Consider the following 18,633-nt stretch of genomic DNA (forward strand, 5'->3'; position numbering starts at 1 on the left):
AAAACAAAAAGTGGTCAAAATCATGTCTGACCCACATCTCTCGATATATTGCGCATCCTATCTTACTCGTGCGGTTCACTTTTCATAATCAACATAGATGAAAAAAAAAATTATAATATTTTAACAAATATGAAACTAAATGAGCTTATTTAATGGCTACAACATGTATAGTATACAGACTCTCTATTTGTACAAATTGCTGCACATTCATTTTATTCTGAATTTTGCACGCATAAGTTGAAAGGCATTTGTTTGCATGCATAGTAAAACATATCTGCAACATTTATCAAGTTCACTGATAATTATGTCACTAATTATTATTATCACTAATTATTATTATCACTTAATGAATAATGTAACAAGGACAAAGCATGTAAACTGCGTTGTTTAGAATTGAATGGATCGCAAATAGATCCGAATGAAGAAACGTACAAAACCATAGTAGAAATGGATGGGCCCGGACCTAAAATGTAGCGCCGCGGCTGGTGTGTGTGTGTGTGTGTGTGTGTGTGTGTGTGTGTGTGTGTGAGAGAGAGAATGTTTGTTCCACTTTACATTTATGGTGTAGTCTATTTGTTTAGATTTATGTGGGATTTAATCATTTTAAATTAATCTCAGCTGTGAAATGGACAAAAACAAAATTATACATAGGCTACTTTCAGACCAATTAAATCAAACCCAGGTTTTTTTGTGTGTTTAGACAAATAATGTAACAAAAGTCACAAAATTCCATGACACTGAGATAAGGGAGATATGTTTTTTTGAATGGGGGGAAAATATCAAATGAGATCCAAACAGAACCCAAAGACAACATGAGGGTTTAAGAAATATTCATTTTAAACTAAACCAAAACCAAGATTAAAGATAGAGATTAAGACATAAAGATTATCTCAGTGTCATGGAATTTTGTGACTTTTGTTACATTACCTACATCTGTAGAGGATGTACTGTCATCAACTTGCTGCGCGAGCATCATAAGGTCCTCCACAATTTCACCAACTACCTCCATTGTTTAAAATAAATCGGCGTCTGTCTGTTCAGAGTATCACCTCTTAACCGTCGACTGTGAGTGACGTCACGTCCCAACACGAACACGCCCCATAGCATAATCCCACCCTTGACGCTGATTGACAGGTTTCCGTGTAAGGCATCGGAAATGGAAATACTAAGGGAATTGCGATTTCATTTGAGTTTTGGCTGGCTACATACGCGACGCTGAGAAAGTGAAAAAGCAGACGTGGTAATTGAAATTGCTATTTAAATATGACAGGGTCAAGACTCGTTAGATATGGGAAACACAGTTGCAAACGGACTTTGCATTTCCATTTTAAATTTGGCAGTCACTGTGCGTTCGCTTAAACGAAAATGCAAACGGTAATGCGCGATTTGCATTTGCGTTTGGATTATGTCACATTTTATGCGTCCACAATTTGAAAACGCAATTGCAAATACAATTTGCAATTCCTTTTGAATAATGTCCGGAATATCATTCCATAAAGAAGAGGTATATCAGTTGCTGATGCTTTAACTCTCTCCTTTTTGGTTTCATGACACACCTTTTGAAACGTTTCTTGCTTTTTCACATTTGTTTGAGAGAAATCTGATTCTGATCTGTTTATACTGGACAAATTAGTCTTTTCTCTCTCAACCTCTTGATTATAGACTTCTAGTTTAGCTTGAGCTGCTTTCAGATCCTTTTGCTCTTGAATTTGCCATAGTTCCTTCAACTCGACATCAAGAGCCCTTTTATGTTGTTCTTCTGCTTTATCTTTTCTTTTTGCTTTGATTCTTCTAGTAGAACATTATATGCAGCTTGCTTAGCTGCCACTTCGGCTGCAGCGTCTTACACGTTTGGCTTCTAAGCTTGATACAACAGAGCGATGACTAGAGTAATTACTAGTTTTCTGACTAACTCGTGAAACCGTTGAACCAAAGATTGAAGGGGCTATATTGATGGTCTAATAAGGTACGAAGACGACTTCTCTCCCTTTCACCATCAAAATCTCCATCTAAACCTGTTATTCTTTCATAAATGATTTTAATGATGTCAGCTGTAACTGCTTCACAAGCATCCATTTTTCTCCTCATTTCAATAGCAGGTGATACACGCTCTCTAAAGTCTTTGTAAGCACTCATGGTGCGTTCACACCGGACGCGTTTAGCGCGTCAGGCGCGAGTCATTTCAATGTTAAGTCAATGCAAAGACGCGTTACGCGCGTAAAAAATTCCTGCGGCGCGAATGAGGCGTTTAGCGCGGCGCGGTAGACGCGAATTCGCCTCATTCGCGCGTCAAGTTCTCGCGAATGACGCGAATTGAGCGTCTGGCGCGTTAAGCGCGTTACGCGCGAATGATTTTATTAGTGCTATTTGTGCATTCACGCGTTTGACGCGAATTCGCGTCTGCCGCCCGAGTTGAAAAATCTGAACTTCTGCGTCAATTCGCGCCGCGTTAACCAATCAGGAGCCTGCTTGCATGCTGCTGTCACGTGGTGAAGTGACAGTTTATAATGTTATTTTATGTTTGGCCTCAATAAATTATTTTGTAATATGACTAAAATGCACAATAAAGCAAATAAAAACATAAAACTCGATTTCAATATATGAGAGATACTCATTTTGTATTGAATGCTATTTATTCCATATCTATTCTAGATTATATGAAACATTATTAATCTAATGTAAAGACAACAAACACAATTTAGTGTATAAAAAAAATCACAGGACAGGTTTCATTTTTGAAGGCTGCTGCAGCTCCATTTATTATCAAAACAAAAATAAATCACAGATTAGGTGCGGGCGAGGGTGAACCTCGCGCCGGGCTGTACAGCGCGGGCTCGTCAGGCAGCGACCACCACTCGAGGCCGAGGCTTATACGGCCTACGCTTTCCTCGTCAGCGTCCTCACCGTTAGGTCCACCAAACCTACCTCCTGGAGCAAATTGTGAAACCCCTGAAACCCTCCGGAGGGTTTGGTGGACCCGAGAACAGCGACGATGTCCACTACGCTGCTGTTTCAGCTCTCCAGAGCATATACGAGCGGTGACTCTCTCGATTAATGCTAATGCTAATGCTCGATAAACATCTAAAAAAAGATGGCCGCCAACAGGTTTCGAAACTTTCGCCTCTGACGCGCGTAAATTTTGATTCAAACTTTTGATTTTACGCGTGTCAATTTCGCTCTTGACACGCGAATGCACACAAAGTGGTCAAGCGTATAACTAGACGCGGCAGGCGCGAATTTGACGCGCTGTTCGCGTTCGGTGTGAACGCACAGTAAGAACTTGGTTTTTGGCCGCCTCCAAAGTTTCAATCAGAATGGCTAATTGAGTCCCTAGTGTGTCTGATTTAAGATGCTCACGTGCACTACGAGCTTCTATTTTCCATTGATTACATAAAGATACAATCTTTTTCTCCTTCTTTGATAGCTCTTCTTGCTGATACTCTAACATTTTTTCAGTAGGGACATGCATGCGCTTTGAATGGCGTGTACTCTCACACTTTGAGTTTCTACATGATGGCTATCAGTTTGCCTATGTGCCTCCTTTGCACCTGCATCTGATTTTGACATTTTCAGTTCACCAAATTACATAACATTATTCACATTTAATAATTTGATAAAGTATGTTCAGCAAATTCACTTTAACCACATGTGCTGAAACATAACCCTTAAATGTGAAACTCGTTTGATAAACTTTAGTCCTTTTTAGTCCATTAATAGGCTATCTACACGCGGCAATGTCCATCAACCTTTAAATCAGACACTATAAATGAGAAAAGATTTCTCTTCAGAATTAATTTCATATCTTTGTCTTTGGTACTCACTGCGATCCACCAAACAATTTGGAACAGTTCACTTCCCTTAATCAGTTCATTAAATTGCTCCAACTGCTGCCCGTAGATTTGTAGAGCCGTTCACTGGAACTTCACTTGAAACTTGATCCATATAGAGAACAATCACCTAGTCCACGACGAGCGCGCCGACATTAAAGTTCCTCCATTCACCATGGCGTTCCTTGAAGCAATACAGCGGTTTGATGATGGCAAGCTTTTACTGTAACTGCCTGGCTTAAGAAAGGTTGGACTCTTTGACTGATGATTCCCACACACTTTATTTGAATGTCCGTCATCACAGATACGATCACCGTTGGACACCATGACTCGTTGAGAATCAACGTACAATCAGAGAATGTCTAATAAGGGGAGAAGTTCCACTCTCAGTAAACTTCTGGCTTCTGAACTGGTTGCAGTTCCACTCTGGTTCCATATGAGGGTGCTCACAGGACGAGTGCAGAATGAATGGAGGCCTATGAAGCTATACCCATCAAAATCCACTTTTCTCTGGATATAATTTTTTGTCTAGTAATTTGAATGTTGTATACGAAAGGGGATGCAAAGAAATTACACATTGCTGGGTGTTAGATTTTTTAGAGTCACTTATTTGCTTTAAAAAGTCTTTTAAAGTGTCAATGACGTCATACACATCGTACGGCCAGAGATACTGCTTTACAGCAATCCTTCAGTCACTTTGGTGCTTTCGCGCTCTGCACTTTCTTTTCTCTCGAGGCATCGCCAACACAGCTGACACAGGGAAATACACGTGCTAGAAGAGTTTTTGTTTTGTTTATTTCTGGTCCCGCTTCGGATGCCACGATGCCATCAAGCGGTATCTCTGGTCGTAATCAGTCCTTCACTAACCAATCAGCGTTCATTAGCAGAATGCTAGCGTGTTATGGGCAACAACAACTCAACCTGTAAGAAATCGAAAGGACATAAGTACTCGTTAATTCAACTTACGACCTATAACCCATGTTGAACTTGCAAAACCTACAATCAAATCTGAGATTTCTCAACGACAATCGGATGAAAAAGACAAATTTAGCCGTCTAGCCCCATAGTCTTCCATTCATTTTGCACTCATGGGTGATTGCCCCCAGTGGAACTCTGGTGGAACTACAACCAAAATTCGGTACAATAGGACTTAATAGGGAGTAGGGTTGTCAAAATTGCTCAAAAATTACGTTAGAATATTCCCTCCAAAAAAAAACACATGTATTCGAACTATTCGAACATCTGGTTGCGCATTTTGTCAATAACAGGACAAATTAATACAAAGAGACATAACTACTTGTATAGGTAGTTTATTTAAGTTTAAACATATTTGACAACGTATTTCCTACACAAAAACAAGTAAATCAACTAATGGCCAAGACCGCAGACCTCACTCTCGCTCGCACTCGCAGGCACTCTTTCTCTCTCTCGCCCTCACCCATGTTGCGTTCACACTAAACGCGAATAGAGCGTCTGGCGCAAGTGATTTCAATGTTAAGTCAATGTAAAGATGCGTTTACGCGCGTTTGGAGGTTTTGCGGCACGAATGAGGCGTGCACGCTCTCGGTTCATAACGGTTTAAATTAACAATAAATATAAGCAAATGTTGAGTGCTGATCAAGAGTTTTGTGCAAGCAATTTAAGGTCGTGACTCTTGTCCCAAATATAGCAGGCTTCATTCAGTGATTGAAACAAATATTATTAACATTAATTGAAGTTTTACAGTATATAGAACCGACACTGAATGGTCCGAGCGAGCTATGCTGTGGTAAACATGGAACTTTTCCTTGACATGAAATGGCAAATAATCAAACCAGTGGAAGCCTGCAGACAGTGCATAAAAATGCTGTATCTAACCTACCTTATTCATGCAATATCTATTCAGTCAGTAGCCTACACTTTAGTAATGTTTCTGTTTAACGTTAAATAAAATGACCTGTCCCTGATCCCTCAGGCAGCGCACCCACACGCAAAGCATACCTCTGCTACCCCGGGCATGTTTTTCCCATAGACTGTAAAAAATAGGTTTTTCCACATTCGAATATTAATTTTCACCTTCGATATTCTGTTTTTAAAACTATTCGAATATATATTCGAATTTAGAATATTCGTTGACAGCCCTAATAGGGAGTGGCCAGGCTCTCCGTAGACGGGCTCTGGTAAAAGCTTGTAGCCTACAAAAGAAAACAAAATACCAAAATTAATAAACCTTGAAATAAACATACATCAAAACCAAATAAGTAAAGATTAATGACTTGAATATACCTAAACATTATACAAAGCAACAACCAACAATTAATCTTGATACAAAGAAAATAAATCAAAACAAAACATAAAAATAACAGGAAGTCTGCAACCATACCTTGTTCTCCATTTAAACCAGGAGCTAAATCCTTTTAAACTCCTTGTAAACCATAAACCTTTGATACCATAACCATGTATGTCTGGGTCTCGTTTCATACTGAAATATTTGGACCATATGCTTATTATAAAACTGTCATGTTTAAATGGTAATGTTTATAATTGTTATGTCTGTACTGGAAAGATTTCAATAATAAAAAAAATAAAATAAAAAAAAATGCTTATTATATCCGCTCACACGAGTGAACGTCAAAATAAAAGACCTCCGTTACCACACAAATAAAACCCAAGATCAGGAAATCAAATACCATACAAAAATAAACAATAAATAAATCGTTTAAGGACTATATTATTTACATATTTTCAAAACAGATAATATAACAAAGTCATTAACACAGCACATTCATTCATTCAACTATTTTAAAAGACTGGAATGAAAGCACCAGCGCACACAAGTAATCCTTAGTCAAATTCATTTAAAAATGTAAACTCAAAAGGTATGAAATATGATCAGTAAGAGAACAACACTGCTGAGAAGACGAGCACTGGACTTCTGAAGTTTACTGGGGAAATATATTAATTTATTATTCAGAATGCACAGTTAGAAAGAAAATATATTTATAGAAACTTTTCAACAGGCTCAAGATTGTCACAGTGTCTGGTTGTGTTTCCCTGGGGTTCACTAGAGGTCCTCGTTCTCACGGTGTCATTCACATTAGACTACATTTCCCAGCATTCTGTTCTGTCACTTATCTGATTATTGCACTCAGCTGGTTCCCATCACCTTGTTAGTTCTGTGTGTATATATGCCCTGTCTGTGTTAGTGTTTGTTACAGAGTCCTTGTTATGTCTCACACTTCTTGGTTTGTTCCTGCTTGTTCCTTGTGTTCATTGTTCTCGTTTAGATTGCTTGTATGGTATTTGACACTTGCCTGGACAGGATTACGTTTCACGGATTACCCAATAAATATCTCACTGCACTTGGATCTACTGTCTCCCTCATGTGTGTCGTGACAGAAGGACTCCGTCACAATGAATAGATCCAGCAGTTCGGGATTCCGTAACCCTTCTCCTGTGTATGGGGAAGGAAGGGGACCACAGAGAGGAGGTTCGCAGGTCGGGGAGGAAGCGCCTCGACTAAACATTTTTCTATGTTTTGCCTTATGGGCCCAGCAGATTGAGGAAGCAGCAGCGGCTAAGGCTTCAGCGAACTCGTCTATCAGAAATGGTGAGTCGTTTCTGGGGACTCGTCTGGCGAAGTTCTCCGGAACTCGGGGAGGTTGCAGGGGAGGAGGTGGTCGACAAATTCCACGACACCGTCCTCCGCCTTGCCATTCTTCTGATCCGGAGCCGCCGGACTGGTCTAGTACAAGATCCTCGCCGCTGGTTCCGTCCAGCACAAGATCCTCACCGCTGGTTTCGTCCAGCTCAAGGTCCTCACCACTGGTCCTGTCCAGTTCAAAGTCCTCGCCGCTGGTCTCGTCTAGTACTGAGTAGGGATGGGCATAATTAATCGACGATCGATAATCGATCGTTAAGAATTTCGTCGATCACGTTTATTTGTTATCGATTAATCATGCAGGTTGCGTTGCGTAGTGTGAGTCTTGAAGCAATGGAATTGATTTTAGCGCGGAGGTACCTGTGCTGTGCATCCCGGCAACGTCAGTCCCCTCAGAACGGGTGTTTTCGGCGGCTGGACTGGCTGTCACCAGGTTGCGGTCGCATCTGATCCTAGATCATGTCAACATGCTTATCTTTCTCAACAGAAATCAGTGGACTGGTGCAGAAGTTCTATGGGAACTTCATGCGTTTTCTCAGATCGGATAGCTATCTGATTTATCAAAACGATTCCATTTACACCCGGTCATATAAATGTGTTTTTGCAAAACGGATATAAATCCGATCTTGAATTCCCGCGCTACATATTTAAATTGTTGCACGTCCGAAAGCAACTGATATGAGCTGCATTTTATTGATCATCAGCGATAATTTCTAAATCAAAGACTGCAACAATATTGTGGCAACAGCCCTGGTAAGATCATTTTGGTTCTTTACTTTTAATGAAGATGATTGTGTGTTGATGAATGACTTTCACTTTGATTTGCGATAGTTTGCACGTCGGCTTGATGAATAGATGCTCATCTGTGGTAATGCGTGTTCCACTAACGCCGTCATATCTGGCTATAACATGACATATAGCCTAGGCCTATAAAACGCTCTCACATGTTTATTTCTTAGCATTTTTGGGATAAGTCAAATTTACATATGTAGTTTCAACAACCAGATGCATTTACTCTTGTCCAGTTTCGTCTGGAATGCGTCTCAGATCTCCTCCTGAAGTGGTTTGAGCGATCAGGTTTAAATCCGTCTCGAATGCGTTTCGGAGGGCATTTACACCTGGTCTTTTCACGATCGGATAGCTATCCGATCACAGAAAACGGATGAAGTGGCCATGCATGGGTCTCTGTTCAAGAACGCCGGCTCGCAGCTGCAGGTTCCGCTGTTTTAGAGCACCGCAGGGCATATCTTCAAGTCTACCGAACGTCCAGTTTCACTGCCACAAGTTGATCTTCATGTAATAAAGATCTCATCGAGGACAAACAAACTGTATTTTTGTATTTTCATTGCATTTTTAATTTATAAAAAGTTGAAGAAATAATGAATTTCAATATAAAAATATTAATGATTAATCGATAGTCGATCGTTAATTCTCCCGACGATCGACTAAGAAAATTTAATCGAATGCCCATCCCTAGTACTGAGGCTGCACCTCGCCATCAAGGACGGAGGAGGAGGAGAAGGGCCTCTTATCTCCCCAATGCACCGGTGGTCGTCCCTGTGCAGCATGCGGTCATTTTGGAGGCCGTCCCTGTGCAGCGTGCAGTCATTTCAGAGGCCGTCCCTGTGCAGCGTGCGGTCGTTTTGGAGGCCGTCCCTGTACAGCATGCGGTTGTTTCAGTGCAGTCCGCTGTTATCCCAGAGACCATCCCAGAACTACCCGTCATCTCTCCTGCCACGGTCAAGAAGGTAGTCTTCCTTTTCTACTCATTGACGGTGTTACATGCTTGGAGGAGGTTCAAGATGGCCGCCGCGAGCCTGTTCACGTCACGCCTGCCGAGCCTGTGTCCCCTGACAAGATGGCCGCCTTCGAGTCTGTGTCTGTTCCTGAGCCGGTGGTGCCAGTTCCAGTGCCTGAGCCGGTGGTGCCAGTTCCAGTGCCTGAGCCGGTGGTGCCAGTTCCAGTGCCTGAGCCGGTGGTGCCAGTTCCAGTGCCTGAGCCGGTGGTGCCAGTTCCGGTGGTGCCAGTTCCAGTGGTGCCAGTTCCAGTGCCTGAGCCGGTGGTGCCGGAGCCGGTGGTGCCAGTTCCAGTGCTGGAGCCGGTGGTGCCAGTTCCAGTGCCGGAGCCGGTGGTGCCAGTTCCAGTGCCGGAGCCGGTGGTGCCAGTTCCAGTGCCTGAGCCGGTGGTACCAGTTCCAGTGCCTGAGCCGGTGGTGCCAGTTCCGGTGGTGCCAGTTCCAGTGGTGCCAGTTCCAGTGCCTGAGCCGGTGGTGCCAGTTCCAGTGCCGGAGCCGGTGGTGCCAGTTCCAGTGCCGGAGCCGGTGGTGCCAGTTCCAGTGCCTGAGCCGGTGGTACCAGTTCCAGTGCCTGAGCCGGTGGTGCCAGTTCCGGTGGTGCCAGTTCCAGTGGTGCCAGTTCCAGTGCCTGAGCCGGTGGTGCCAGTTCCAGTGCCGGAGCCGGTGGTGCCAGTTCCAGTGCCGGAGCCGGTGGTGCCAGTTCCAGTGCCAGTTCCGGTGGTGCCAGTTCCAGTGCCAGTTCCGGTGGTGCCAGTTCCAGTGCCTGAGCCGTTGGTGCCAGTTCCAGTGCCAGTTCCGGTGGTGCCAGTTCCAGTGCCAGTTCCAGTGCCTGAGTCGGTGGTGCCAGTTCCAGTGCCTGAGCCGGTGGTGCCAGTTCCAGTGCCTGAGCCGGTGGTGCCAGTTCCAGTGCCTGAGCCGGTGGTACCAGTTCCAGTGCCTGAGCCGGTGGTGCCAGTTCCGGTGGTGCCAGTTCCAGTGGTGCCAGTTCCAGTGCCTGAGCCGTTGGTGCCAGTTCCAGTGCCAGTTCCAGTGGTGCCAGTTCCAGTGCCTGAGTCGATGGTGCCAGTTCCAGTGCCTGAGTCGATGGTGCCAGTTCCTGTTTCTGAGTCGGTGGTGCCAGTTCCTGTTTCTGAGTCAGTGGTGCCAGTTCCTGTTTCTGAGTCGGTGGTGCCAGTTCCAGTGCCTGAGCCGGTGGTGTCTGTTCCGGTGCCATGGCCGCCCGAGGGGTCGTCTCCGCCCTGGCCGCCCGAGGGGTCATCTCCGCCCTGGCCGCCCGAGGGAGAGTCGCCACCCTGGCCGCCCGAGGGAAGGTCTCCGCCCTGGCTGCCCGAGGGAGAGTCTCCGTTTCACGAATTACCCAATAAATATCTCACTGCACTTGGATCTACTGTCTCCCTCATGTGTGTTGTGACACAAGATAGTTCAAGTTAACGCAGAGAATATGATTATTTTAGTCAACTGGCAGCCATAAAACATAGTGATAATCTGCATTATCATGTAGCCTATGTAGGTATGCTGAACGCTGTTACTGGAAACTCCAGAGTTGTAAAAAGTAGAACGCAGAAGTAGTTGTGGAAGTATAATTAAGCGACAATAACACTAAAAAATGTCACTGCTATTTACTTAAAAAACACACACAAAAAAAACAATATTACACATAATATTTTTGAGTAGTTAAGGCTTGATTCTTTTATGGAATCTACCTGAATAAATCATGTAAAATCCCTTAATTTATTTAGTCTATGACTTTAATATTTTTAATGAAATATGCTTTTTTATTTTAAGTCTCATAATTGTGTGAATGGAACTAACCTGTTTATATTTGACTTTGAGTTATATTGTATTATTAAAAGACTGTATGCAGCTAGAACAGCAACTAACTTGTAACTGCACTATCATTAGCAAAATTATTGCTCCATGAACAAAGCAACATGCTTTAAAGTATTAATACATGCAGTTATTCATAAGCCCTACTCTTCTGCACAATGGTAACGATCAAAACTTAAACCTAACTGAAACTCTTTCAAATGTCAAACATAACTGAACATTAAACATTAACAGGTGTTTCCCTTTACTCAAAACACATTAAATATCACTTAGAGGGTTAGTTCACCCAAAAATGAAAATTCTGTCAGTAATTACTCACCCTCATGTTGTTCCAACCGCGCAAGACCTTCGTTCATCAGGAGTAATTACTGACAGAATTTTCATTTTTGGGTGAACTAACCCTTTAATTTAAATATTTACTCTCCATTTCCAGCCATATGCAAAGAATGCTGGAAAACTAACAATGGAGTCTCTAAATAAAACCGCATAATTGAGCTAATTCTCTTAAAATAAATAGGTAGCCTTTTTTCCTTAATTTTATCAGCTTAATCTGTTTCTCAATTCAAGCCTCATGTTTCCTTAAAAACATTCTTTAAAAAATATCTCTTGATTTTATTAGTGAAATGTTCTCAATATTTTCAATAAAACTGAACCAAAATTTTCTTAATAAAATATACACAATATTTTTTAATTATCACCTTAATGTTTTTAATTAAAATTACAAGACCCATGATTTATTTTTTATGGGTAAAGGGCGATATTATTTCGATATTATCGAATTTATAACAGTAAAATTAAAAACAAAAATAAAATAAAAATAATAGTAGGCTATAATAATGTAGTCTACAGTATGCTTAAAACTAGTTATACAGTAATTTTTCTGTGGTATAAAATACAAATGCCTGTAAGTTACTGTTGATACGTTACATACATTTCTTTACAGTGTAGTTATATTCATAACTTACTCCTACAAATATCCTGAGTCTTCTTTGAATTATTAAAGACTATCTTTCTGCATCAAGCATGTTGGACTAGCACACTAAGTTTCATAATAAACTAATTTTGATTTTAACTTTTCAGGAAAAAACACGTTTGGAAGAGTTTGGTGTAGGAATTTTTTTTATTCCTGATAATAAATATCTTTATCTTTATATTGAGATTTTACCTGCCATAGATAGGTCCTGTTTTATTAGCCATCTGTTGAACTTTGGACTTGGGCATATACATTTATGTGCAATAGGAAAGGTTTTATATAAATGCATTGTGAAAGTTATTCATCAACTTAAGTAATAAAACAGGTAGGCCTACAGTATATGGAGGAAATGCTTTTGTGTCCTCTTTAACCTCAGGGCAAATGTCCTTAATGTTTGGAATGAGAGAGCATTTTTTTCATTGTTTTATGCACTGTAATCAGCAACCCTCATTTGGATAAGTGTTTTGTTTGATTATTTCAATATTGTTGTACAAAGCACATTTCTACTTGTTTTGACACACACACACACACACACACACACACACACACACACACACACACACACACACACACACACACACACACACACACACACACACACACACACATATATATATAGTCAAAACAAGTAGAAATGTCACATTAATTCTATTGTGGGACAAGCATAATATACTGCTTATATTTTCTAGAGGAATAATATAGAGGAAAAACCAGGACAATATGTTCTATTAGTTTTGTAAAAAAAAAAAAAAATGTGTTTTTTTGTTTTTTCTGCAAATGAATGAATATGTTTAATGCTTTCGTTGGGTTCAGTGGGGTTGTGATAATGCTCTGTGTTCTGTTCTTAATGAAGAGTGTGTGTTTTTTTTGAGAGTTGATGTCATTTTTTAGAAGTATTTTACTTTGTTTTTCATTTTAATTTGTAATTGTAAAGTGGTGCAAATGTTTGAAAAAAAACTGTTCAGTGATTGTTAAAATCTCTCTCTCTCTCTCTCTCTCTCTCTCACACACACACACACACACACACACACACACACACACACACACACACACACACACACACACACACACACACACACACACACTTACTTTGAACACTGTGGTTATCATACATCACTTTATGATAAAACATTGCAAACCTGTTCTCTAGAATCTAAAGAAATCTCTAGAAGATTCAACTTTAAGCTCATCTTGATTTATTGAAAGATAAAAACATTTTGATAGCAATAGTTTAATGAAGGGCACTCAGGGGTCTACCCTCCGCTTTATCCTGCCATCAAAATAAAGTGACACCAAGGATACATTTTGATTTTGCGCCTTTCATGGCTCATGATCATCTGGCTAGACAGATTTTTTAAATTAAATGTATTATTTTTTAAATGTATAAATGACTTTATAAAATGAATAGATTATTCATATTCTTGTTGTAATGATTTTGATATAAGTTCTGTTGCACTGGTTGCAGTTCATTCTTTGTTTTGCCAACTTTCATTATATCATCCTTCTAGTGGTCTATCGCTTTGAGGAAATCCAGCAGTGTCTTGTGGAAGGTTTCAGTTTGCTCTACCATATTCTGCATCAACTTTCTATCAACCAATGCTTCTCCTTTTTCTTGTCCTTCAGCATCACAACTGCTCCCTTGCTCATCATGTCTTTTTTCATTTTCAGTAGGACTTTTCATTTTTTCTGGCTCTGAATGATCTGCTTCAAGTGTTTGTTTACTCTTGTTTTCATACATGGCTTTGGTGTAACGTTTTCCTTCATTCTTCTCCACCAAGTCATTGATCTTCTTCAGAAGAGAAGATACTTGCTGGCGATCTTTTTTGTCTCTGTTGTTGAAGACGTGATATCTTTCTCCACATATCTGAATGATTTTCTTCAGATCTGGGTGTCCTTCCTTCAGGTAGTCTTCAATGGGCTTACCTTCCAGTTCATCCCCTTTGGTGAACAGCACAATCATGTATTTGCTGACTTCGTCTCCAAACTCCTTCAGCATATTCATGACTGTTTTTATCTCTTCATTGGTAAACCTGCCAATAGGCAACAGCAAGAGAAACACATGCGGCTTGCACATATTTATGAAGTTAATGATGTCTGGCTTCATATCAGTGTTAAATTGAGGAGAATCACACCATCCAGGAGTGTCAATCACTTGTATTGTTTGTTCGTCTACAGTGAAGATGCTCATTGAACTCGCTTGAGTGACTCGCTTCAAGCTGGACAATGTGTGAAATGCATGAAAACCCAAAAGAGTGTTTCCAGATGCGCTCTTCCCTGCTCCTTGCTTACCCAACAGAACGATTCTCAGCTTCTTCATTTTAGCCTTTCATTGACAAACAAATACAAATACATTTTAAGTAAAAAATGAATATGTAATGTAGCCTGTTGGTTGAATAAAGCATTAAGTAAACAAGCAATTTCTCTTTACCTCATTATTCAAACCTCTTTCCATGATCAAATAATTATTAGAGTACCTTTTAGTCTCTGTGCTTTGTTGCTGTCTGTTTCTGCTACAGTGAACATGTTTTATGACTGCGCAGAACATTTATACTTTGAGTAGATGCTCCACCCCGTTTATATGATGTCAAAGGCTCTGCTCTGGTTTATCAAGAGCCCCATCCACTGGAACTCAATTGACTCAGCAGGTCTTTGCTTTTGTGTTTTATAGGGGTGTAACGATACCCTCATCTCTCTATTCGATACACATCACGATACTGAACTCATGGTATGATATTATTACCATACTCCAAGACAGATGGTAAAAGGTTAACAAAAAATGTACTCGATTAAAATTCTGAAGCTAAATTTGTTTTAGACGAATATGCTCACACTCTGTCTCTGACTAGATATGTTTTAAATAATTTAGGACACTTTTAACTGGATTCAACATTATATACAGTAGTTTAATGCAGTACTGACACTAAAATTGAATTGTTTCTCACACAATAATTTTTATTTTGGGTGAACTATATTATACACGATATATATTGTCACTATCCACGATATATTGGGATATATTGTCACACGATATATTGTTACACCCCTAGTGTTTTATATTTTACATAGATGTATTTTACTATTATGACATTAGGGAAATGCATTATATAGGTGTGTCACCTCAGATTTCTTGCTTCTCATTATGAAATTTTATTTTGCACAGAAAACTGTGAATGCAGCCACAATTAATGTAGCAAAACATCTCTGGTTACTGATGTAAACTTGGTTCCCAGAGAAGGGAACGAGACGTTGCGTTCAGCTTTAGCCTCTCCTGAGAATACTGAAGCCTGATTCGCTTAACGGCATTATTTCATTTGACTATTTTTAGATTGTATTTTGTGCAGTCCTAAAGTTAGTTAACTTTACACTGTTAGTGAACACTTAGTAAACTTCCAGTAATGTCCTGATTTTATAACTAGTGGTCAACCGATATTTAGATATTTAGTTTTTCTGTTTGACCGATGTATTTTAAGTAGGACTTTTATTTTGACTGCACTGAGAATGGCCAAAAAAAAAAAAAAAAAAAGCATGGAAATACAATTCTCTTCACCTTTGACACATAATTTTAAACATACTATAATTTAGGAGACATAGCCTACTAAAATTGAGACTTGTCTAAAAAAAAATAAACATTTAAGCATTTGGCGGACACTTGTTTCCAAAGCAACCACAATCAAAATATGCAAATGTAAGAAAAAAAATGTAAATTGCAATTTTACAATATGTAAATATTGTAAATTGGAAGTTGTGACACAAATGCAGGAATGTTCAATAACATGATGTAATAATAAATGTGTGTTCTTTCCATACAAATCACATAATACAATTAAATAAATGAAATAAACCAGTTGAATATTAAAAAAATCTTAAGGGTTGTGGGAAATATCCGTCCTAAAAGCATATGGAGGGATGCAAACTTAGAGAAACCAATGCATTTTTTTTAAGCTTCTGTGACATATATAATAAACATGTGACAATGTTAAAAAGGAGAAGAAAAAACTTCCACTGAAAATGTAATTTCATTCACCCTAACCCTCACATATTTATAGGAGACATATTTGTCTCAACTGCTGCACTATAGTGACAATCCTGGTCTGTGAAGGCAAAGACATCAGAATATAAGAGCCTCCATAAAAACATCTTCTACAATATAAAGACTAATTTTTGCAATAAATTTGTGCTGTACTTTATCAGAATGCATTTCTCACATTGGTGTCATTACAGCATCTACCAGCAGGGGCTAACTAGACCAAGATGTATATCGCAAATCAAGGTGTATAAAATGTACAAAAACTGGGGCGGATGTACCCATTCAACGTACAATTTAAAGGGTTACTTCAGGATTTAGCATTAAGCTTTGTATTAGTAGAAAACCTGTAGTATTTTCGAATTACCATGCTTTCCCCCCTCATATCCCCCTGAGAGGAGCGATTTATGTATTTTTTGTCTGGAAAAAATCCTCCGATGACGTAAAAATCGTCATTTTGCATCGGAGGATTTTCTGTCCAGAGGCTAAAGACTACAGCCAGTAGATGGCATTGTTCCGCATGTTTTCAGCCCGCCCATACAGGGTGGGATCTCACTCACAGAATCAGCCGTCTTTCTTTGGAAGCTAAGCTAGCATGCTCTTGTTCTGTGGAGAAAGCTGAATAATAGGAGAAAGCTGAGTAAGTAGGGGTTACCATCTTCCTTTTCCCGGACTTGTCCGGCGGGCGAGACTGTTAAAAATGTCCGGGATTCGGCTTTTGCGTTCTGCGGTCACCATTCATTGTTTACATGTACACCTCTCGTTTCAATCTAACTGAATTAATTCCGATCGGTGAATCTGACTGTAGTGTTTACATGAACGCTAAACAAGTGATTGGTTGATGTGCGTTTTACCCTTGCTAAGAAAATTTCCGCTCCTCCGTGAGAGATGCGAGACCCGGCGCGTCTCAGTAATGACGCCACCGGCCTCGCGCCGTTCTCCCGCGGCCGTCAGCCTCGTCCTGCTCGCCACAGTAAACATGATGAATGGCGACTGTAGAACGCAAAAGCCGAATCTGGGTCTCTAAATCCCTGGCAAACTCATCACTTACTTAGGCTAGCCTTGTTGTTTTCAACTGTGCTCTAACCGGTAGGCGTGGCCTCCTAAGGCAGCGAAGCAAGTGCATTCTGGGAGTTGTTGTCTTTCATCCACATAAGCCAAAAATACATTTTCTGGCTTTTCTCAGTCTAGAAAGCTCCAAATTCAAAAATTTCTCCACATTTCTTCTACTTAAATGACCTATTTTAAATACACATTCATCTTCCCAGAGGTGAAGTATCCCTTTAAGTACTAATATGTACCTTTTAGGTACTAATATGCACCCTTAGGGGTAGATAAGGTACAAAAGGTGAATCTTTTGAAAGGGTACCACAGTGAATGAATCTCACGAAACCGGTCAAGAACGTGCTCATATTCAACATAAAATTAACAGAACATATAAGAAAATTACATTTTGCATGAAGAAAATTAGGAACATTTAGGTTTTTTTGCATGCTGCCATTATTTTTACGATAATCAAGGACATTGATTATTTTAAAGCAAGAAAACCTATAATTCTTAAGTTTTAAGAAAAGCTGTAATTTATTGTAATGTTTTTAGAAAAACTGTAGAAAGTGCTGGTAGTATGTTTTGTGCTGCCCTTAATTTTTGCTGATAAAGAACATATTGTTATAATCATAACTGAGAATAATGGGAAAACATATATTTCATGCATTATAATCAATAAATTGTTTTATTACAGTAATGAGAATTTGCTTGTAAAAATGTCACAATATGCACAAAAATAAACTTGTTAAAAAGGTATAATTTGTGAACTACTTACTTAACTTGAACTGACAATGTAAAGTACGTTTACAGCAAAAGTTTTTTTTTAAATTCTGTCGATGAATGTGTCCAAACGGTTGCTCACCTGTCTAATAAAACACATAATATATTAAAGCATCTTTGGTGTTTCCATGGTTTCTACAAATTAATCCAGAAATCGAGCTTAACGCTGGTATGATGTCATTGATAGGCAACGCATGGACACGGTCCGTGTCCCGGTTAAAACTGCAAATTTCTCTGTGTTTAAATATTCTTAGAAACATTTGGGATAATGTAAGTACACAAATCAACAAAACATTATTCTAGTGGTTTTTGGATATTTTAAGAAAAATCTTACATATTGTGCCTTTAATTAGGCCTAGAAGAGAGTAATGCTGAGATAACTCACCCACCACTAGAGGACGCCATTGATAAACATTCATCACGTCTCACTGAACACAGTGCCACATCAGAGATGCTTCACGGCTGCCATGAAACTCGCCTTTTCCTGTTGGCCTGTACGAGAATCAACAGAGTCACTGATCATACTATAAATTATAGTATGTTCGTTCACCCTAACAAACTACAATTTATAGGAGACATAAATGACAGTCTCAACGGCTTCACTAGTGACTATCCTGATCTTTGAAGGCAAAGACAGCAGAATAGGAGAGCATCCATTAAAAAAAAAAAAAAACTCTACTACAATATAAAGACAAATATTTGCAATACATTTGCTGCTTA

General features: G+C 39.8%; 1 protein-coding gene across 1 annotated transcript in view; it reads right to left on the reverse strand.

The window, feature by feature from the left end:
- LOC308691231 (GTPase IMAP family member 7-like) overlaps positions 1-18,633 on the reverse strand; it is a 39,308-nt gene that overhangs the window by 20,276 nt on the left and 399 nt on the right. Inside the window, exon 2 of the mRNA XM_081366249.1 lies at positions 18,299-18,405. Within this exon, the coding sequence (XP_081222375.1) occupies positions 18,299-18,332 (34 nt within the window). The 5' untranslated portion in view covers positions 18,333-18,405. The remainder of the gene's footprint in view (positions 1-18,298; positions 18,406-18,633) is intronic.

The sequence above is a fragment of the Scardinius erythrophthalmus genome (genome assembly GCF_964197995.2).
Source record: "Scardinius erythrophthalmus genome assembly, chromosome: 1".
Lineage (NCBI taxonomy): Eukaryota > Metazoa > Chordata > Actinopteri > Cypriniformes > Leuciscidae > Scardinius > Scardinius erythrophthalmus.